Source organism: Epinephelus lanceolatus, chromosome 2, assembly GCF_041903045.1.
Source record: "Epinephelus lanceolatus isolate andai-2023 chromosome 2, ASM4190304v1, whole genome shotgun sequence".
NCBI lineage: Eukaryota > Metazoa > Chordata > Actinopteri > Perciformes > Serranidae > Epinephelus > Epinephelus lanceolatus.
This window is the reverse complement of record NC_135735.1, coordinates 10,070,544-10,094,711: the sequence shown is the minus strand read 5'-3', so window position 1 is coordinate 10,094,711 and position 24,168 is coordinate 10,070,544. Positions and strand designations below refer to the sequence as shown.

Sequence of the window (24,168 nt, the reverse complement as noted above, 5' to 3'; positions counted from 1 at the left end):
GCTTCCGCGTCACTTCCTTGTTCTTCAGTGGAAGGCGAAAACTTTTCACGGGTCAGACACGTCCGGGGTAGCCACTTTGTTTTCGGTTAAGCCAGCGTTAAATGTTGTAACCAAACATCTAATTCCTCCTTCATTGCTCCGAGCTCGCTCCGAGCCGACACAGAGTTAGAAGTTATGGCTGACAGCCGAGAAGAAGAGGACCGAGAAGGAGACCAGGAGCCTCAGGGCGCCGTGGGTGGGGAAGGTATGTGAAGCCATGTCAGGTGTAACAGACCAGCTGAAGCGACCATTTTTTCACTAAAACCGAACTTTGTTGGATTTCCTCTGAACTTTAGTGTCTAATTTAACTTCCTGGTGACGTCATGTTATCTTATCAAGGACGGAGAGACGTCTGTATCGAAGTTTGCTTCCTCTCGTCACCCTCACCTTCACCCCTGTCCCTCACCCCGACTTGTCGTCCCCTGTGGTGTTTAAGGCCCAAACCTCACCCTAACATCAATCAGATATCTGTGCCACAGCTACCCAAAACCTAATCACCGTGCATACAGGAGGAAACCGCAGTATCTGAGGAGGAACAGGGCTGTATCTGAGGTGTATTGAACCCTGAGCTAGCGTCAGCTGTGTTGTGCAAGACTACCTGACATTTATCACGTTACCTGGTGAGAGAGACAGCTTTACTGCAGTTCCTGTGGTTAACCCCCAAAATGGAGATCAAACACTGAACAATATGACTGTGGTTCTTTTGATGTGTATCTTATGACATAGCAGTCAGGGGTGTAAATATAACCAGTGCAGGCAGTACGGTTGCACTGGGGCCCCGGGGGAGGTGCAGTAGTTGTAGTCGGGGTGTAAATCACCAGTTACATCACAATACAATATTATATTGACTCGTTGGACAACAATACGATATTTGCTGATATTACAAAGTCTGCCATGATATGATTTGATGCGATTAAGGGGCCTGCGATCGATATGAGACGAAATCTGATCATTTAACACAGCCTGTCACAGACGAAGCTGCCATCCATTTATTTTTTGTAGCGATGGCGAGATGAAGCTTCTTGAAGCCTTCCAGCCGAATGGTTCACAAAAAGGTTAATTTCTCAAGGCTTCATGTGCACACAAACCCCCCTGCTGATCAAAGACTGTTGGTGTGTCTCAAATCACATACCTCCCAGGGCTTGACGCTAACTTTTTTCCCAAGGAGCACATGTGCTCCTAAGTTGAAAAAGTAAGGAGCGCACAAAGAACTTTAGGGGCACAATATAAATTGATCAAATAATGTGTTTTCCGTAATAAACGTGATGCAAATAGACATTTACAAGCAAAATTATTTAATGAATTTGTATACAAAATGTACAGAAAAGTAAAATCATCAAGTTTTGAAAAAATATTGCGATTTAATTTTGTCTTTAATGTTATTATCTTATATATATTATCTTTGCAAGATGATTATCTTATAGCCTATAATGTTCAGTGTTTCCTCATCCCTCAGTTGGGACCCATGGTACAATACCAGTGAAAGTATCATGGTTCTGAGGCAGATGTGCCTTTTGTCATTTATAAAAAGATAAATCACTTTTCTATAATACATCACTGATATTTCAATGGAATAAATTACTTATTGACTTATTCATACTTCAAAAACAGCATCGATCAGTGATGAACATAGGGGGGATCAAAATAAAATAAATAAATGAAATTAAAAAAAACACCCACCCTCCTCCCCTGACAGTCTCTTCATAAGTAACGAACAGTCCCTAAAGTTTCTCCTCTGATACGACACATACTGTGTGCCCCCATGGCTCAGCTGTTCAGGTACTTTTGGGCAGTCATGACAACAAGTTATTCACCTGGAGCCGGACTTCTTCGCCGGTAAGCCGTTATAATGCGCCGCCGTATTTGACAGGAATACGTATTCCTGTCCGTGTCTGTGACCCCCGTTCAACCCACAACCGGCGGGATTCGCCGTTATTGTTTATCGCCTCACTGCCGACATTTTACTCCATCCGTCACTGCACGCTGTTTGATTGCGTTATCAAAACACGCCGCTATTATTCGGCCTTGCTTTTCACTTATTCCACCGAATAGCGAATGTGTGTTTTTTTGCAATATTCGGCCGAATATATTCGGTGCATCCCTAAATAGGAGCCTTCCCCCACTCCCCACTCCCCTCACCGCTGCTCTCCTCACTATACTGGCTGCTGCGCTGTGCAAGTGCACAGATGTCTCAGAGTGGTGGTGCACTTGCAAAAATGTTTTGAAGGAGCAGCAGCGACGGCAATAATAACGAATGTAGCGGAAACACTGATGTTATTACTATCCTAAAACATTCTCCAGGTCCAACTCTGCAGGACTTATTTCCATCCTGCCCAGCAGCGGTACCGTGGCGAACGGTCCCTAACTGCGTCTTCTCCACACTTTGACTTATTTCCACGCTGCCGACAGTGGGACTATAGGCCTATTCACTGTGCCGACAGTGGCTTGGAAAACCGGCCATAACGCCAGGGCCTGCCCTGACTGCGAAGCGCAGCGCACCGAAATTCTCCCGCGAGCCAGAGCACTTCCGTTCACATCAGACGCGCATTTCTCCACGCTGCTCCCAGCTGTTGTCTTCGTCACATTTGGGGCTGTTTTTCCATCATGGGTAACTACCCAGCTTGACACATTAGCTCGCGGCTCGCGCAGAAAATAGACCAGACGCCGAAATGATCGCTGCAGGGCCGGCGGCGGAGCTGCGCGGTGCGGCCGGTGTGGATGACACAATCGGTTAACATGGGTGCCGAAAGGAAACTGGCTTCACTTCTCGGCACTTCGAGGCTATTCGCGGCGCTTCCGCGGGTGGTGTGGTTCTTAACCATGTCACATGGGGAAGAGGGAAGAGGGAAGGTGGCTGGAGTTCCTCCAACATTTGCGGTTAGATTATCATATTTTTTTATTGACAAAAATATAGGCTGCTTCGGCTGATTTTTTATGCGCATACGTGCCCCTAAATATTTTTTACAGTTTGCACACACCTATTTTTATTTTTTTTCCATGTAGTATACTATGTGCACTATGTATTCATTGGCGTAGATTGTGCGCAAATTTCAACAGGGTAGTGTTGTCTCAAACCAAACACTGCCGTTGTGCACTCACCGGAAATGACGATCGCAAATTAGCTAGTTAGCAAACTAGCATTAGCGTTATCGTTCGCGGTACCAAATCATTACAGACTGCTAAATTAACCCAACAAACATACTGCTGGCTTATACCCGACAACAGTATAGTGGTGCTTAGTACAAAATGAAGCGGCGTTCACGGTGGCACAGTCCTATTTGCAGTTTGAAAAGTGGTCCCTCCCCTTTCGCTACGTAGCCAAGATGGCGACCATTGAGTGCGAGAAGTGTCCATAGTTCCACACTCAACTTCTTGACCATTTTGAGTGCACCATCTGGGTACTCACAGTGCACTGCATTTTTCCATACTTCTCAGTGTGAATGCTCTTATGCACTCAAAATATTAAGTGTAAGTACGGAAGCATGCGATTCAAGACACAGCATGTGAAACAGCCAGATATATTATAGGTAATTTTATCAATCTGTAACACTCAAGACTGAAAAAAAACTTGTGGGCAACCGCACTCACAAAAGACAAAAAAGTCAAAATGTATAATTTACTAGGGCAACACACAGTCAAACAAACGTTTCGGCCTAAGCCTTCTTCAGTGTATCAAACAGAGACAAAGACACTGAAAGCCTGCTATATACACTGGTAAAGTTCTAGCACCAATCACAATGCAAGGTATAATGAGAGGCAATAGAAACCATCTGTGTTGCAGCTGCAGCCAATGACAGGCTGACACAGAACAATTGTCAAGACTGTTGCACCTGAGTCAGTCCATTAATAGAAACATGCAAATACACTGAAAACATAAGAACATACAAGTTATACAGACTCAGACTAGTTGAATGGGAAAAGGGGAGAGTTAAAGTGACTGAAAAAAGGCTGAAAAAAGCTTTTAAGTCACTGGGCATAACTCAACTAGGGACTAAGAGAACCCCAGCTGAATAGTCAGAACCTAACACACACCAATCTCAGTATTCAAAAATATAAAGTAGGAAAAGTTTAAAAATGATTACAGGGCTCCACTAATCCATCCATAATATTGAGACACTCAAGACTGTCCTTCAACAGTGCAGCCATATGAATGACAAATAGAAGAAATCAGTTCATCTTAATAAATGCATTTCATGTATCGTTCATGTATTCATTCATATAAATGAAATTTCTATTTTTGTTTAGTGAATTATGGGTCTGTAACATGACAATACAATGGAATCTAATATTACGTGTCAATTTTTTTATCAATACATAGTTTTGTCAACTTTTGAATAACTCATAATGATAGGGGAACAATTGTTTTCAAACTGTTGCAGTGTTTAAACAAGGTATGGGGCAGTGAATGTGCTCGTGAACATGAAGAAGGCAGTGCATTTGTTTGTGCAACTTAAGGACTTTATTCCTTTTATTCAGAAACAAAATAAGTTCAACTGTGCTGGAGTCCAGATGATTCCTCCTTTTAGAAACAACTTCTGCTTTGGTGAAAACTATAGTATAGTACATTGCATAACAAACATAAAACACATGTAATAGTGTTACTGAAAGTGTACTTACCTTATTAGGAGAGGTTAGATCAAAATGTTTCCACACTTTCTCTTTCACACAGGCTCCATCAAAATAAGCAGCAGTATATCAAAATTAGGGCTGGGCGGTATGACCTAAAATTCATATCACGGTATAAATCGAATCCCTTCACGGTAACGGTATATATCGCGGTATAAATTTAAGTGTAAAAGTTATAATAGAAGTGTTTCTGAATGGGTTTTGTAGTCCCTTAGCAAAGCTAAATTGATAAAAAAAAAAACAACAACAACAACAAAAGCAAAGATATAATGTATTTTTTAGAGCATTTATTGTGCAGAATGCAGATCTCAAAACTCAAAATTAAAACCCAGTACTCTATGGTGCAAAATGTCCCCTGGGATCTATATCAAAAGGTAATTTCCTTCTTTTAGCAACATCCTAAATGAGTTGTGTTTTTTCCACCTGGACCTTTATGCTCTGCCATTTCTCCTCTAATCATCACGCTGTAACCTGTGACAGGCTGTTATGATACCACAACTATCACACATTCACATATGGAGTTTTTTTGTGGAGCCCCTAGCGTCACATAGGTTTACATTACCAAAGGTTTATGACAAACTTTCTTGCCGAAAACCAACTCCCGTGTGCGCACGGCGAGAGAGGAGAGGGAGAGATGCTGTGCTGCTGCCAGAGGAGACACTGAATGAGTTCCCTCTGAGCGATAAGTCGCTAAAAGAGTCTGAGAAGTCCGGGGCTGTTCATAAAACATTAACTCACTCACTCACAAGTTCTCCAGCAACACATGTTGCACGTGCTACGCTAAATCACGGACATGAACCAGCTCCTCTTGCTCCGCTGTCTCTGTGCTCGCAGCCATTTTCACACTGAGGCAGGTGCGATGAGGTCATCGACGATAGGACGGTAGAGCACAAATCTCTACCGTGGGCCAAATTTATATCATTTCTACCATCTACCGCATATACCGTGCAGCCCTAATCAAAATGCACCTCTATGTCACACACAAACCAACAAATCGCCAACACTAACCCACGAAGTGTGAACGGATCCATATTGGTTTAAATATGTTCATAAATCGCGCCAATACTCGAACCACTTCCTGAACCAGCGAGGCTTCGAACGTCATCAGTGACACAAGCATTGATACGCGTTCACTAAACACTTCCAGGATTTCCCGACACACGCTTCGAAGCACCAGCACGGTACGACCCATCACTACTTTTTTGCTTTTGGCCATAAAAGATAAAAACAACACATAAATAATGTAAATAATTGCAACCACTTAAGTGCAGTAAGGTTTACTTTATACTGACTCCAGCTAACACAGTAAACAGCACATGGGATAAGTTAGCCTTCAGGGCTTTCTGCTTTCGGCTTTCAAAGATATCTCGTCGTTTCAACCCAAACCATCATCTTTTTCCTTAAACTTCAGGTCTATCTGGCTTAAAACCCTGAAGGCAAACTACTCCTTCTTTTTTCAGGTGATCACTGTTAAAACAGAGCAGCTAATGTTGCTGTAGTGAGAAGTTAGCGGAGTGAGACACTCGTGCAGGCGGGTAACGTTACGACGTGTTTATTCTCATAACGACATTGTTTATGTACAACGTGCTCTGTCTGTTGTCCTGTATTTTCTCTGAAATCCAAATTATTTCCACGCTGCTGATATATTCCCAAGTAAAAATACGCTAACCTCATCAATCTGCCCGCTGTTGTTTGATTGTGACACAGACTTTCAAAATAAAAGCGTATCCTAAAGATGACAATATGGATCGATGTTTTCACTTTGCATTGGTTATACTGAAACGTTGATCATTGAATCGATATATCGATCTACATCGATGGATCGTTACACCCCTACTATATAGTGGACTCAAAGTATCCCACAATCCACCGTGAAAAGTAGTGTACAACCAGTGGTTACTAACCAGGCAGTATATCCCATCATGCATTGCGTCAAAGGAATGAACGGACTATATGGGACGGACACCAAGACAGACTAAGGACGGACGAGGGGAGAGAGAGCAACCCGTTACAACCTGCTGTGCATGTTTAACTTATAATGACGTTTAAGTTTGTTTTACCAGCTTTTCTTTGCCGTGTAATAAACTGTCTGTTTAACGTGTAGTTGTCGGTCCCTGAAAAAATTAAAATAAATTGGCAGTTGATTTTCTCAAGTGACTCTTAAAACAAACTTCAACACATTAAAGGTTAAACGGAAAATTACTGACATTAGTAGGACATGCTGCTCTGTCTCCACTTGTCTCTCTGCCACTGTTATGTTAGTAATATGTTAAATGTGAGCAGAGCAGCACATCTCGCAACACAACATAAGCAGCCAAAGTACTTTGTAATGTTATTTATCAACTGTAGAAAAATAGTGTTTTTTCATGTTACAGATGAGCTCACTATATAGTCCTCTACTGAACTCCCTACATAGTCAGTAGGGAATGAGTGAATGATTTCAGACACAGCCAATGTTTTGGGTGGAGAATGGGCCCTTATGAGAGATTGCCACCTTGAAAATATACCTGTGTTCAAAGAAGAACTCTTGTTAAATTAAAAGCAGTGCCATTTGCTTAGGGCTGCCTCCTAATAGTAGACCAAACGTTAGTCAACCAGAAAGGTCACTAGTCGGCTAAATTCCATTGGTCACTTAGTTGCAGGAAAAAAAAACCTGAAACTCTACTAGGAGCTGCACCTTGTCAAAATAAATCAAAACCTATGTGACTGGACCATGTGGGAATTAGGGGTGAGTTCGAGTACAAAAATCTCTTAACGTTTAGAGTGGGTCATTTTTTCGTGTACACGGGTTTCACCACTGGGTGGTGCTATTGCATTATACCAGTAAAGCCCCAACCGAACGGGCCATTTAACCAACGGTTACAGGCCGCCACACCGAAATATCGCCATTCCGACGGTCCGCCATCCCAAATTCTGGTCCCTGAGTCCTGACAGTAAGCTATGGCGAGCCTGTAGAAGCAGTATTTCCCATGCATGTCAGCGTTTTTCCTCGGGGATGCACTCGAGTAATTCATGCTGACATTACCTGTTTTTCAGTGAACTCCTCTGGTAATTGTATTAAAAGGCATGGCATATAGGTCCACAGTAACTTATTATTATTATTGTTATTATTATTGGGTCTTATAAGAGTGGGCTACAATGAGTATCTGGCCATTAAATCATAGCATCCGTGGTGAGAGGACACGGAATTGTGTGCGCTTTTACGCACACGGGTCAAGGCGATCACGGATATTTGATGTGGGAAAGATGTAGCCAGATTTATTAGCTGTTTTTAAGCGGCACCGAGATACGTGGCTCGTCTGTCTGACCGTCCGTAGCACGAGTCATGTGCACCACTTCACCACCAACTTGTGTGTAAAAGCGCAAACAATTCCGTGTCCTCTCACCGCGGATGCTGTGATTTGATGGCCCGGAACTCATTGTAGCCCACTGGCGAACGACCCCCTTAACGACCGCGCCTTTTTAATAGAACGGAGCACGTACGCTACTGACCTGTTGCTAAACCCGGTCTCACACCATTTCTTGTCATTTTCACAGTCTATCACAGTTAGTCAACAATTAGTATCAAAAATTTGTTTTTCGTGTACTAATTTTTCATAACCGTTTATGATCTCAAACACGTGTAAACGTGTACACGGACTCACCCCTAGTGGGAGTTAAATTTGAAAGGACAGACACAAGAAGTGGCCACGCTCAGCAGTCAGACAGGAGTCAGGTCAGGCAGAAATCCAAAGTGTGGGATCATTTTGAAAAGGTGAAGGACGAACCAAAGGTGATATGTAAACTCTGCAGACAAACATTTGCCTATCATTGGTTGACATCATGACATATTAAGTTGCGCATAATTAAGGGCGGGCCCCTTTGACTGACAGGCTGTCTTTCTGATAGAGTCCACAAACCAATGGGTGACATCACAGTAGCTATGTCCATTATTTTTACAGTCTTTATTGAACACAATATTGTCTTGCTCCCAGTTTGGTAGCACTGTAAAGAGCAGCCACATCTAATTGACTGCCACACAGCAGAGCCCCACATAAGGATGATGCCTGCAGCAGGCCCTTCTTGTGATCCACCAGACCCCAATGAGTGACAAAGCCTTGTTTTCATCAGGAGTCCCGTTCTGTTCAGTTTGGTACACATTAAATTGGTTATTTTGCCATTTTCATCTTGAAAAATTGTGGATGATATGTCCATTATTTTTTACAGTCTATGCTCTGTGTAAATAATCAAATGTTCTCCCTGATGTGGAGACACCACAGAGATCTCGCTGGCTTTTTGGTTAAACACGGTAAAAAAAAAAACTCCCTCCTCAGTGACAGAATCTGTTGATAACGTCAGGGTGGTTGATGATGTTAGCTTCCCCAAGGATCACAAACCAAAAGGTTTTTGGACCTTTTTACTCCATACCGCTTTCTTGATGGCAAATAAGTAATCCCAAGCCTCATTTTGTTCTGTCGAAACAACAAGTAAGGTGGTCCTGCAACCTATGGCTGCACTGCCACTTGGACACCAGCAATGCAGTGCGTGTCCTATCTGTCAGGCACCACATGACTACCCCTACATCTGTGCACTATTCTGCTCAAAACATCTCATAAACTTGCCAAAAAAAATACATCGTTAGAGAACATCACCCAAGATGCTGTGTCTTAGAGCTGGTTCAGTGCTGCTGGTCTAACTTACTGTCGTCAGGTTTTCAGATTAGCTCTTGAATATATGTCGATTGAATGTGTGCATTATAAAGAGCCTTAAAGGCCTTTTGTCTGCTCTACCCGGTAATTAAAGTGCAGCCAGTGACAAACAAAGCAATAAAACAGGCAGATATTTGCCTGAGTCAGGACAGTGTGAGTCTGTAGGTCTGCTGGAGCTGAGAGAGCTGCCCGCTTAAGTCTGGACGAGGTTTCAGAATTTATTTGAGGTACAACTGCAACAAAACCTTTTCCTTTCAATACACAAAACAAATGCATGATTCTCAAGTAATGAAAACAGCTTAATTATGGGATTAATAGTCTCGCCACCAGACAGTCAGAGATCTCCGCCTTCTGATAGTCTGGGGACACTCCTTTCTAAAGTCTGTTTAACACACCGGCGAAAATGGCCGGCAACAAAGCAACGCCTCTTGCATTTTTGAAAAGGACACGCCTTCTCGGAAATGTGCGCTCCTCCTTTTCTCGTCCGCAAGGAAACAAACACACAGAGAGCTTGAAAATGGATGCTGAGAGATTAAACTCCGTTTTATCAAACGTGTGCTCATCCGTGAAGAAAATATTTTTTCCAGCGGATATCTTAGTTATAACATGATTGAGCTAACTGGAGTAGTTTCATGTCGTATCCGACAACGGGAGGCTTTTAACAGATGACGTCCTGATGTTAGCTTTGTTGCTAACTTCGTGTTAGCTGTCCCTGTCAGCTGCAGCCACTGATGCTTTCTAGACATCGTGATTTCCCAAAACTGAATAAATACCACACATAGCAACACAAAACTTCTTTGCTAGCTAAATCATGTTGTAACTAAGATATCCGCTGGAAAAGATATTTTTTTCACGGACCGTTTAATGAGTTATTATCTATTACAGACATCGCTAACGGCTAACAGGGCTAACAGCTAACGGTTAGCCCAGCTAAACGTGCACACAGAAATAGTAATGTTTGTTCAATCATTGTGTTTATGGACTTTACAAACATCGGATTAGTCTAAACTGTGATACAGTGATGAGAAAATGTGATATATATACATACATATATATGTATGTGTGTGTATATATATATAACTAAAAGCTCTGCTGGTTTTCCACCCGGAAGTATTTGTAAACAACAAGGCGATTCCCTCTATAGTCCGGCCAGACGGATGAGTCATGGCCTTGTAAAATATTATGTTTGTTTCTTTTAGTTGGCGAGAATGTGTCGCCGCAAACGCGACAAACATCCACTAACTTTGACGGCGTTTTCTGCGAGCGTGACTTGAGCCATTTTGTACCACTACACGTGTTTCTAGTCGGACTATGTTTACGAGCACAAGAGTTCAGCGAGCCACCAAAGGACCGCCCTGCAGATTTATTATTGGTTCTGCAACGTAGGGAGTTTTTTTAAACTCTGAAATTGTATCCGCCCATCTAAACACAAAATCAGGGAGAAAGTAATCAGTCTTTAGTTAAGCAAAGCGTCTAAAGACTGACTTGTGAGTCTATGGGGTTAAAGACTGGACTCATGACGGCACAATGACGGATTTACCGATGATATAATTGGGACGGCGACGTCACACTGAGACATTTGTGGAAAACTTTTTAAAAATAGCCTAAATCAAAAAGAGAAACTTTTGAAAGCAGCTGTTGCAGTTGTGAATTTTCACTCATAATTTGAAAAAAGAGTTGCCAATAAAGGCAACAAAGACAGCTTAAATTGTTGAGAGAACGTTTGGCAGACCAGACCCCAAACCTTTTAATAACACGTTACTATTTCCCCAACCATCGGACATTGTTATGTACTTGTAATCAAAAGACATGTTTCATTTTGCCATTTTTGGGAAAAGTTGGTAAAGTTGTGGTAAAGAGTATTTAAATCACATGGAAATTGCACTGCCAAATGTTACATTAAGTCTGTATTCTTATGGTATTTTAGTTGTAGACATAACTTTCGTTTTATCTGTGTTGAATACCATTCCAGAATTTAATTTCAATGTATAAATGATGTACGTAGTTTTGTTGATACGGATCTGAAAAAATCATATTCAGCGTCAGTAATTTTAATAGCAAACTGTTTGTAAAATTTTGTTAAATTATAGCCTAAACAATATTTTAGCAGACTTATTAAAGTTGTTGCACAAAGTAAAACTTTTGTATACATTTAAACATCAGTTAAATGGTGATTGAAATGATTGCAGAAAATTAACCCATTCTCTCATTGTTTCAGATGTTATTGATGATCCCATCCTGGAGCAAGGAGCAGTGGTCCTCAGAGGGTAAGTCTCATCATAATAACTTTATTATAATTGTATTACATATAGGCCTATATTTTATCTACAAGTGCACATCACACACTGAGTGAGCCGCCTGTTAATGACGCTGTCGGCTAATGGGCATGTAGCTACTTCCATGTTTCAGATGATACGTCATGTTTGTAGTCGACACTTTAAATTTCCTGCCCGACATGTTATTAACTAGCCTGTGGAATAACCGCAGGTACCAGCCCTGGAAATTAGGGGCCGTACACATGCTGCGTCTTAAACTGCCTAGAAAACGCGAGGTCAGGCGGCGGGTGCTACTCTCGTGCCTCTTTTGTGGCAGCTTTCAAGAGCCCTGCGGCAGGTTGCGTCAGAAGTTGCTAAGCAACCTTAACAAGCATCCTATAGCCTATTTACCTGAAATCCCTAGTGCAGAGCTGATCTTCTTCCAGGAGCTCTTTATAAGTGTGTAGGCCTATCGTCTGTGGGACAGATGTAAAGCTCTGGGTAGCCCTGCACTAACATGATCAACTTTTCCGTATTTATCAGACTGAATATTTACAGAAGAAGGGAAAGATATCTGTTGGCTGTGATTGGTTTGTAACCTGACTCCTGTCTGACTGCTGAGTGTGGCCACTTCCTGTATCTGTCCTTTCAAATTCTCACATGGTCCAGTCATACAGGTTTTGGCTTATTTTGGCAAGGCACTTTTTTTTTTTTTTTCCCTGCGACTGAGCGACTAATGAAATCTTATTGACTAATGACCTTTCTGGTCGACTAACATTTGGTTGACTGTTAGGGGACAGCCCTTATTATTTATATTGGTAGTAGTAGTATTTAATAATGATAATAAACTTTATTTATACAGCACTTGCGTTGGGTTGGGTTACAGCAAATGGGTTCCTGGTTTGAACCTGGGGTGGGGCGTTTGAACCCTGGGGTCAAGGAGCCACCTCAGCTTCCTCCCACAGTCCAAAGACATGCAGGTTAACTGGTGACTCTAAATTGTCCATAGGTGTGAGTGTGAATGGTTGTTTGTCTCTATGTGTCAGCCCTGTGATAGTCTGGCGACCTGTCCAGGGTGTACCCTGCCTCTCACCCAATGTTAGCTGGGATAGGCTCCAGCCCCCCCCGTGAGTGCCTACTCACCACTTCTACAGGGTTGGAGCACTGGTTGCAGGAATTTTTTCAAGTTTAGGCTGATCTGGGTTCAGATAATGTGCTTCTCATGCTGCCAGCCTTCACCCAGATATTGGATGCCCCTCCAGTCTCAGACTTTCACTGTAATCAATAAGTATGCTTGTGTCTCAAAGGACACTGAAAGACTGAAAGTTTACATTTTTCCAAGTCCTAAATATTAACATGTCCATCTGTACTTCAAAGATTTATTGGTTTCTGTAGTCACTCCGTTTGTTTACATTGACTGTAGAGAGACCCCTTACTAAAGTGATTTCCATGTTAGTGATGGAGGACCAAATCCACAGTCCTCATTCAGAGTTAAAGGCATTCTGAAGCGAAAATGAGTCCTTAACAGTCTGAATTACGTAAATCAAGTGGGAATCTGTCAAAGTCAGTTTTTTTTTTTTTGCTCTGTCCTAGGTATGTGACTCAACGCATAAACGCAGAGGAGCCTGGTCGACACGTGTCCGCTGAGCATCTGGGAGGAAGGCCAAATGAACAACAGGATCCACAAATCAAAGAAGTGGTGAAACATTTAATCAAGATTGCAGATGACATTAACAGGAATGTTGAACTCCAACGGTAAGCTCCACATCATACAGACACAACTGGTGGACAGTTTAAAAGCTGTTAAATAGTTTTAAACAAGACAAAACATACACACAAAGTCTCAGGGAAACTAAGGGCAATTTAATGTTGTGGAGTGGAGGGGCAAGTTTGCTGGTGTTAGCTGGGAACATGGCGGAGCTTACCAATGTTAATAACATCTAAAGTGTTAGAAATGTAGTTGTTTCAAGGTGCCAATATAGGACCTCTAAATTTAAACAGTAAAAATACTCAATTCTGAGTCTTTCAAGATGTCTTTACTTGAAATCTATCAGTCACTGTCAGGATTAATCTCTCGAGTTCAGTTTTTTTGTATGATTAAAGTATCTTACTTTGAAAATTGACAGTATTGTTGAAATAGTATGGAACACAACCGGGCCCCAAACAGCTACACATTAACTGTGATGTTTATATATGAAAAGTGAATGAATAATCTTTCTATTTCATTGTATTTTGAAATAATGTACAGAAGGTTCCCAAAGTATGCAGTTCAGCAGTATAATGCTTACTTACTGTGTACTTCTACTGCTGCTTCAGAGGAAAACATTTACCTTTTCTTTCACTTTTCACTTTAAGTAAAAATTCAAATGCAGGACTTTTATAGTGTGGTTTTAAATAGTTTTATTGTAGTTCTATAATTGTTATTATCATAGTTTCAGGACAAAACTTTTTGATCACTTCTAACTCTGCCTGATACCAACATTCAGTTAGTGAAATGTGAAAAGTAAAGCAAGATGCCTGGGGACCCAAAATCACTAAATCCACCACTGGAAAACACTCAAGTCCACTGACCGGCTACCTGTTCAGAAGCACAGGTGAGGTACACTTAGTGGGGGCATTCATTCTAAATAGGCATATTAGTCACTTGCTTAGTCGTAACATTCTTCAAATCCCATCTCAAAACCCACCTGTTCAAACTGGCCGATGACACCGACTCCCATGTGCGCATGGCAAGAAAGGAGAGGGAGAGACGCTGTGCTGCTGCCAGAGGAACCGCTGAATGAGTTCCCTCTGAGCGGTAACTCGCTAAAAGAGTCTGAGAGGTCCAGGGCTGTTCATAAAACATTCAGGACGCCACAGTTTATTCCACACTACTGAAGCTGCTCCTCTTTTTGGAACCACTGCGGAGTCCGTAATAATTTCGCTGTTGTTGCCATGGGTAACAGTATGACGTCAATATGTCAATAATTCGAAATATTACGGGTATCATGAGATGAATTTTTCATATCCTATTAAAAATTATACTAGTATTATTGTGAATGAGATGATATGGCACACCTGTACTGCATGCCCTTGGGTCCCCAGCAACAAACCTGCCAAGTGTGAAGTAGACTGGATGACCAGTTCTCGATATGTGCAAAGGACAGTCCCACCTACCTTTCTTCCTTGCCTTATAGTTAGATGGACGTGGAGATAGGTTATAGGACGCAATTTATGAGGTTCGGACCTTTGCTGGGAGGGAATTCAAGTAACTGGACCTCTTCGTATTTTAACTGAATACCTATCTGTTGTACAGTGAAACAGCTGTGCCAGAACACATGTACAATAAACACTACTTGTGATGCAGAACAAATTTCAGAGAAATCTGCCAACAGGTGAAATTGAATGCATTTTTCTATCCAACTCTGTCCATTTCTTCCTGTCAGACTGATCAACCAGGTTCCGAGCAACTGTGCTCAGGACATCTTCATGAAGGTGGCCAGGAGCATCTTTACTGATGGCATCAACTGGGGTCGAGTGGTGGCTCTCTTCCATCTGGCCTACAGACTCATACACAAGGTAACACACGGAAACAGATTCCTCACAGAGCAGCTCTTAGTAACAGGGCTGCATTCTAGATTCTAGATTTTTAAAGTATGGTACCGTTTTTTTATTTAGATGCTATTACCCAGTGGTATGCGGATGGTTACCTATTGGGGTTCAACTGATGGTCTCCACTGCATGTTTTCTAGGGATGCACCGAAATGAAAATTTGTGGCTGACGCCAAAGCCGAATATAATAAGCGCTTGGCTGAATACCGAGTACCGAATACTGAATATTGTTGTTTAGTTTTTCATTAGTTTTTGCAGATGAACCCCCTCCAGATTAGTGTTGTCACGGTACAAAAATTGGATCCCACTGTATGATACCAATGAAAATATCATGGTTCTGAGTAGTATCACGATACCATAGCGAAAATGAGGCCGATGTGCCTTTTGTCATTTATAAAAAGATAAATCACTTTTCTATAATACATCAATGATATTTCAATGGAATAAATTACTTATTGACTTATTCATACTTCAAAAACAGCATCAATAAGTGATTAACATAGGGGGGATCAAAATAAAATGAATAAATGAAATAAGAATCAACCAGCCACCCTCTTCCCCTGACAAGTCCCTTCATAAGTAAAGAATAGTCCCTAAAGTGCGGTGACGTTTGTGGGCCGTGAACGGCTCGTTTCTCCTCTGACACGTCACATACCTGTGTTCGGCTGGCTCGGCTGTTCAGGTACTTTTGGGCAGTCCACACGCCAAGAAGAGGATATTATTGGAGCCGACTCCTCCGTCGCCGGTAAGCCTATGGCCGCCGATTTTGACAGGAATACATTGCTGTCTGTGACCCCCGTTCAACCCACAACCGATGGGATTCGCCTTTCGTTTCTGCTGGTGGTTGAAATCTGGAGGCTGCTCGCACAGCGTGCTGAATGATTTAAGCCTATTTTGCTCGCTCAAAACTATTTTTAGTCGCAAATGCGAGTGCGGTGATGGACAGATCGCCACACTGCCGACATTTTACTCCGCCGGTCGCAGCACGCTGTTTGATTGCGTTATCAAAACACGCCGCTATTATTCAGCCTTGCTTTAAACTTATTCCACTGAATACCGAATGTGTGTTTTTTTGCAATATTCAGCCGAATATATTCGGTTACCGAATATTCGGTGCATCCCTAATGTTTTCATAAGTGGAACTATTATTTTTAGGTCAGAGTAACTACTTTTGTTGGACGATATAATGTCCCAGAAATAATTGCAATAAACGATACTGACAGACCATTATACCTCTGATATCATGGTAATATAATGGCATGACAATGGAAGTGTGTATTTTAAGAGTGATGACCTTTTAATTCTTTTGAATATTCAGATATTAAAATTGAAATATGAAAGAACATTTAATATAATTTTAAAAAGTAATTAACCCCTGTCACATACAAGAAAGTACATATCAAATTATAGTACTTTTATAGGAGTAGCCCTAAATTACTTAGTTTGAGACTAACATAAAATGTGGCTAACAAAATAAAAACCAAGTGATGCCCCTTGGGTCTAATAGACAAGCTTGGCTTCGGCTTCAAGGATGGACGGCCTGGGAGTCAGGTGGTTTTTAATGGATAAACATAATGGAGGATGAAGTTGTTGGAGGGTAAAACTACAAACACTGACTTTTTGGTATGGTGCTAGGATTGGTGTGTGTGTGCGGACTTAGCAAATGAGCTCATGGCACTTGCTGCACGGGCGAAGCCAAATAGCATTCATCTGATTGAAATCGGCAAAGTTTACCTTTGATATTTTTCAAGGTTTAACCAGCACAGCCAGACAGAGCAGCTGTATACTGTCAGAGCTCGGTGTTTTGAAAGCAGGAAGGACCGATAAATGCATCATGTAAAGTGTCATATCATCTCTGCTTTCTGTAGGATCTGCAAAGATTTTCCCTAAACTCTTAAACTGTATTATAACTGGACCAAAACATCAACTGTTCCCATGAATCAGGGAGAACGCAGCACTTAATTCAAGGAAATGGGCTTCAAAGGGCTTGTTACAGAAGATGAGCTGAACAAAGTTGTCACTCACCTGTGCTTTCCTATGCTGTGACAAGAGTGTGTGAATGAAACATTAAGTTGATGTTACTCCTGCAGCAGCTAGCTAGTTAGCTAGCTTACTAATTCCACCATGATATTGAGCCACACAGGTTACAGAAAATGAGGAATACAGTAAGGGGCTGTACACATGCCATGTTTTTTTTGTGCCCTCAAAAAATGCGACGGGCATGCTCAAATGCCAGAGCGATGCCATTGCGGTGCGCACACATTCCCGAGTGCCTGTTTTTGAAGGCATGATGGCTGTGCCCTGAGATAAACAGAGTTCACCTTTGGAACGTAGCAGCGCACATCGCATGTCATGTGACGAGGAACCACACAGTCAGCAGATATCTTTCCCTTCTACTGTAAATATCAGTCTGTGGTAAATATGAAAAAGAGGTTTGTCAATTTAGTGCAGGGCTACTACAGCTTTACATCTGTCCCATGGACAATATTCTAGGCCTAATACAAACTTATAAACAGCGCCTGGAAGAAGATCACCTCTGCACTTTCACCAGGATTTCTGGTAAGTAGGCTATGATTCGATGCTGGTTATCATTGCTTAGCAACCTCAGACGTAACATGCCTCTGCCCCCTTGAAGGTTGGCACAAAGTAAGCACAAGAGCAACACCCAGCGCCGGACTTGGCATTTTCCAGGCAGTTCGATGCGGCGTGTTTACAGCCCCCAGCACAGGACTGTCAGCATCCACGACTTTGTCAGCGCCTATTTATTTCAAAAGAGCAATGGCCAATGGGGAAACACCAACTCTCACATCATCACTCACTCCAACCAGTGGTGTAGCTTCATCACTCACTCACTCACTCACTCACTCACTCACTGGCCTTGCCTCGGTCCAGCCAAAACATACATACCGCCCAAGCCTAGTGCCTAGTGCCTAGAGCCTAGTCAACAAACAGACTGAGGCCTCAGACCAGTGTGCAGTCTGTTCCCTTCAGATACTTTAGATGTACTACATTCACTGTGAGATAGCCTGAGCAGCTTGCCACTTGGAGTCACAACAGTCGTAAACTCTGTGAGAGAAAAAATCTGATTAAATGGATTTAGTCCCTGTGCCTCTTTATTCGTCATCCTCACATTATACACAGAAGTCTGGCTTCAGTAGCTATTACCTTCTGAGTTAAAATTACAGGTCGTCTGGTTTTTGTTTTAAAGGCACTGACCACCAACCATCTAGAGAACATCAGAACAATCATCAGCTGGGTTCTCCAGTTCATCAGAGAGAACATCTACCCCTGGCTCGTACAGCAGGGAGGCTGGGTGAGTGATGCATTGTCCATAAAGATCTATCATTCTTCCAAGATGGTATTATGGTCTAATGTAAGGACTTGTCAGTAGGAGCCAAAGCCCTTAATCTTGCTTTCTTGATCTTTCCAGGCGGGTGTGATCAGTGGTGTATCTCGGTGGAGGACAGCAGCCTTAGTAGCATCAGTAGCATTGGTAGTAGCTATTGTTTACTACAGAAAGACACGCTGAGAGCACTGGACCTTACCACCTCACAACCAGGGCTACAGTCCCGTCTACTGGATAAACGCAACTCATTGATAAAGACTAAAGAGTTTTTGGACATTAATTACAACCACTCCTCAACCACGATCTCTTCAACCAGAGGAGGTCAAGTACTGTACTCAGAGGGGGGAAACCTCTTCTCTTCTCTTCTCTTCTCTTCTCAGGATTCCAAGAACAAAAAAGTGCCTTTACAACCAGAGGTCTACTGGGATCTCCATCATCCTTCACCAGCAACTGTATGGAAGTACAAGAGCTGCTGCAGCACACCTTCTAGCAGCCACATTGGAGCTCTGGGTGGGGTTCGGCGTAAAAATTTCTCTGGGTCTTTGGTCTAAGCAAAATTTGAACTAGACCTGAGAAGACATAAATAAACCTGAAAAATAGTTTGATGACAACAGCCCTTTTTAGATCAGATACAAATTGTCAGTCTTCGGAAGACCTCAAATGAGCCATCTCAACAGAATCCAAACGACTTGTAAAGTGGAAAAACACACTGGTAAAAGAAGTATAATAATTCCCATTTTAAAGTTTTCTTGTTATACTATCCCTCACATGAAACCACATGAATGTCCCGGCTAATGTAAAGATACCATAGGTTTATATTGTGGCCATCAGCTGTAATTATATCAGCTTTGTTTTTAAGAAACCATGTTTTTCCATCGGTTAGTAGATGAACCTCAGTCACTGTGGCTGTGAAAAGAAAGCCAAAAGGCACAAATCAGAGATGTGGTGAATTCAGAGCGCTTCATTGTTGCAGCAGACCTTTTTAACAGCACACTCTTTGGCATGTCATAGCACAAAAAGCACTGGTGCCACATTAACAATGGCTGCACACCATTTGCTCATTCCAGGGCCCTTGCATCATTTAATTATATTGTTAATGAAATGATTTGCACACAAAAAGCTCCATTGCCAACAAAACACAGTGTCTGAGTAGCCTGAATCTGAGAGTGAAATAATTTTAACTGCTTAAGGTATTATCAGATTTTTTTTTTTACAAAACGTAATCTTAAATTCAAGCTCAGTTATTGGGCATTTCTTACTGAAATATTTCTTCAGGGATGTTGTCGACTTGCCTCCTTCAGTTATCATATAATAAGCAGAAAGGACATCGACCTATTTGCTGGGGTAATTTGACTAGTTCAAAAGAAAATGGCGATTGTTGTTAGTAGCCATGCTGACAGCACACATCAGTTGTTAAGGCCACGTGTTCACCACAGCGTTTTTTTCCAAGCTGAAAATGCCAGGCACTCTTCAGGAAATGCCTAGCTGGGATTGTTTGGGAGCGCGGTTGCGTCTGGGTGCTATGATACAAAATATCCGCAGAAGTATACACGTCGGCACAAGGTGGAGAACTTGCTCTGGATGAGGGGAAAGGTGAAGCCCACCAGGACCCACCAGCCTGTGTGGGTTCATGAGAGGACACATTTATTAATATCTATTCAGCATATTAACATATTCCTCCTCCACTGTTGTTGTTGACAGTGACGAGCGCAGCGTTTTACCTTAAGTTACCTAAATTTTTCAACATTCAGCGCTCAGTGCCTCAGCATGCTTCTGGCATTTGTAAGGTAGCATAAGTACGATGCGCCCCCATTGCAAATAATTAAAAAAATTCACTGGGCTCAGAAAAAAAACGCTTTGGTAGACATGGCCCCCAACTCACTATTAAACACCCTTCGTTCAAACTCAAGAGAAACTAAACACAACTCACCCAAACTGATTTTGTTAGCAGTCTTTCCACTGTTTCAACAATCACCAACTCAGGTTTGGTCAAAATTAAATGTTTATTTACCAAGTTAGATACGAAAATATGCAGATCAGCACACTGTTTATCTCCGCTGTCTCTCTCTGCCTCTCAGCTGTCAATTCAGCAGCTGCCGACTGAGCAGCGCCTCTTACTCAGTCTTCAGAGGCAACCAAAGTAAATCATGTTTCAACAAACATGAGCAACAAAATTAAAAAAAAAGGGAAATACAATATTATTTTAAAGGTAACAGATTGCTTATTTGAAAACGTACTCCACTGCTCATTACTGCAAAACCTCACCTCAGTGAGTTCACGACTTGCCGCACGTTGGTTTGGTTTTACGGAAGTTAGCCCGCTACAATGGTTGAATAGGCAACAGTACACATAATAATGGCCGCCACTCCGTCTTTCCAGCTATGTTGATTTGAATGAAAATGTCCGCTCTGTTTTTATTTGCCGTTGACTATCTATAAAAAAATACAGATATTTTCTATCAGGGTTGCTAACTTTTCTACTGATAATTGAATGAGAGAGTTTCATGTCCATCATTCAACCATCTAATGTTGTTTAAGCAGAAAATAAATGGGACTTCCAGAAGCCATGGCACTGGGAATAAGTTCTCCCACCACACAACTCCTACAACTAGTGTGGTGAAGTTCTTTTAGAGGGTGAGATACTTTATTGCTGGTGTTGATTATGTGTTTACATTCAATCTAGTAGCTAATGAACTGTGATCAGCTGACCATCACTGTGCTGTGAACACACCTCAGTTGCACACTGGCTGTTAAAAACACTGATGGAGCATTTACAGCTGAGGTCGTGTAATCCTCTGTACCAGCAGTTAGAAAGCTCATTTTTGCTGCTTCTGTCTCTCTGTAATTGTCTTCCTGTTGTGTGTGAATGTGGTTGGTTGATACATGTGTCAAACATTGGGTTGGGTGGATTTTTATATACCTTCCTGCTTTTATGTATACAGTATATGACGGTATGGCTGTTTACAGTCCTGTAACGTTATTCCACGAATGTATTGAGAGACCTGGATACAACATTGGCAGTAGGACCCGGTTCATCCCTGTGAAAGTTGCTCAGTGGTCCGTGAAGCCAAAAAAGCTGTATAACTGCTATATGAAATTACCCGGCTGATTAGCACCTCTTCCCATCATTGGGCCCTAGGAGCAAGCACACTAGAGACTTCTACCGGCCAAGCTGGCTATTTCCAGTTTAGTGCTTTGCTAACTTCAATGGGGATGAAAAATAATTTATTCTGGAGGCTCTTTTAGACTTTCCAAAGGTTATCGTACCAATCAGATTAAATCCTGATAGTCAAAAGAGTAGTTTCGTGGGGGTTTTCACACTCAAGAAATGTATCTCCTCTATCTTATAGTCTCTTTCCCAATCAAAGTCTATGGGGAAAAGTCATCTTAGGCCCAATGACATCACGTGACGGGATGCTTAATGTTATTCCACTGTTTGGCCACTTCTAAAATTGGCCTCAAAGCCCAGCGCACTTCATTTGGGCTTGCGTTATCCCCACCACTTGCAGTCAGCTGCCTGTTCCACCAAAAGAGACTGACCTCTAGTGGCGCATGCCATGCACTACATACAATACATTCTCAATACAGCATCTCCATATCAGTTTATTTAAGGAGTGTCTGTATTTTTGACGGTATTGGAAATCATACCATTAGGATTTCTGAATACCCTGGTATACTGTAATACTGTGATACTGTCCAAGCGCTGCATGATAGTCATTTGACTGAGGAATTCAGCAGCCTGGAAACTACTGTTAGCCTTGGATGCAGATTTAGGACCCACTGTCAAATCAGTCTGACCACCAAAACAGGAAGATGCTATTTATGGCACCAAGTACAGACGAATAAGAGAGGCAAAGGCAGCAGAACAAATGTTCAAACTTTAACCTGCTAATGGCAAACTGAGCAACAACCTACAGCAGCTGTTGGTCAGAATGTTGTTCTGTCACTAAGTTGCACAAGAGATGGAAGTAGAGACTTTTTTCTATCTTTCTTTTCCATTTGGTGATGTTTAAGGAACAATCATAAAATGCTTAAGTGGACGACAGTTGACTTCTCAGATTGAGATAGTTAACTATCTGCATGTAAAGACATGAAGCTCATTGTAAGAGTTGCTTTTACTTAGAACATGACTGGAGACCCAACTTCACGGTCATCATGATTATCATTTTCCAGCCTGGTTGCTTGTTGCAGTATTTCAACTTTATCGTCACACACTTCTCCAACGGATTTTTATAATGAACAGATGTGGGTAGTTTTTGTAAACCTGTAAAACCTCTGTGACTGTAAGACTAAAAGAACTATGCCTTTTAGTTTGAAACTTGTAATAATCTTCAATTAGAGTCTTAACATATGAGGAGCAGGACCAGTTTCTAAGTACATGAAATCTTTCTTCACAGTTCTGTAGTTAATAGATAAAGAAATAATTATTTAAAGTAGTGCTTTGTGCTTATTGCAGTTTATAAGGGTCAGATGATTTTATGGATGATTTCTAGGGGAACAGTCAGTGGCTTGTAGCAGACCTCGGTGCTGTTACCTAGTGCCACATTTGCTTTTGTCAGGTTTTTTGCTTCCAAATTGATCGTGTACTTTTGAGAGGGATATCACACTATTTATCTGCTGTTCTGTGGTGTTTTTTTTTTTAAATGTAATGATTATTTTATTGTTAGATTAACAATCTCATTGGACTTCATTTCTGTGAATAAATTAAAAACATGTTATAACACTCATCGCCTGCTGTGTGGATGTTACGAGTCAGCTGCCTTTATTGTTGTTGTAACACACTTTTGTGCACTAGGTGGCAGTAACCTACAGTGGAATTGCATTTATACAGCCACATGTTGCAGGCCAGGGGAAGCATACAGGGGTTCATCTCAATGTCCCTCCTCAACTACTCTATCCTCTGTCCTCCATCATTTGACATGGTAATCCATCGGTCTTGTAGGACATCCAAAGTCACTGAATGTGCTCGGAGGAGTCAAGAAGAGAGGAAGCAAGGATACTCAAGTGCAGCCTTCGCGGAAGTCTTTTACAGACAGCTGATTGGTCTCAGTTATGGTCTTAGCAGGGATAGTACAAAGTACTGCATTCACATCATCTAGCGGACTTTCAGAGGGTACTTGGTTATCAGCTACAAGGGTGCTGGGTTACCAGCTTATCCATGAGTTTCAATTCAAGGATCATTTGCAGTGGTTGTAAGGGAATCTGCGTCATTAAGGCTTGTTCTCAGAGTGTGGGTATGATGACATCCCCACTTTGACCTGTCTCCCTGGCTCCCCCTTGCCGTAGCACTGTAGCATGTTTGTTGTACTTCATCAGTCTCTACTTGTGATAGCAGTTGCCGTTTGTGGATGTCAGAACACTGGGCTAGGAGTTGTTTCTTTGTCAGCCTAGATGTCAACCTCTGCATGTAGCCCCTCTCACTGGGGTTGCAGTTGTGTTCAAAAAATAGCAGTGTGTTTAAAAAAGTGAGTAAAACCCAAAATCCTTACAATAGCTTTTATTTCCATACACGCAAATGCATTGGGAACACTGCACATTCAATCCCAAATCAATATATGAAGAAAAATTTGTCAAATTTGTTGTTACTTCACAGAAAGTGAAGAAAAAAGGAATAATAGGTTGTT

The 24,168-nt window shown here is 41.8% G+C and overlaps 1 protein-coding gene across 1 annotated transcript; it reads left to right on the top strand.

The window, feature by feature from the left end:
- On the top strand, window positions 1–23,267 carry LOC117256719 (apoptosis regulator BAX). The gene is made up of 6 exons (XM_033626315.2): window positions 1–244; window positions 11,572–11,620; window positions 13,202–13,363; window positions 15,034–15,166; window positions 18,408–18,512; window positions 18,630–23,267. Exons 1-6 carry the CDS (start codon window positions 175–177, stop codon window positions 18,726–18,728), a joined length of 618 nt encoding a protein of 205 aa, XP_033482206.1. The 5' UTR covers window positions 1–174; the 3' UTR covers window positions 18,729–23,267.
- The last annotated feature ends 901 nt before the right edge of the window (window positions 23,268–24,168 follow it).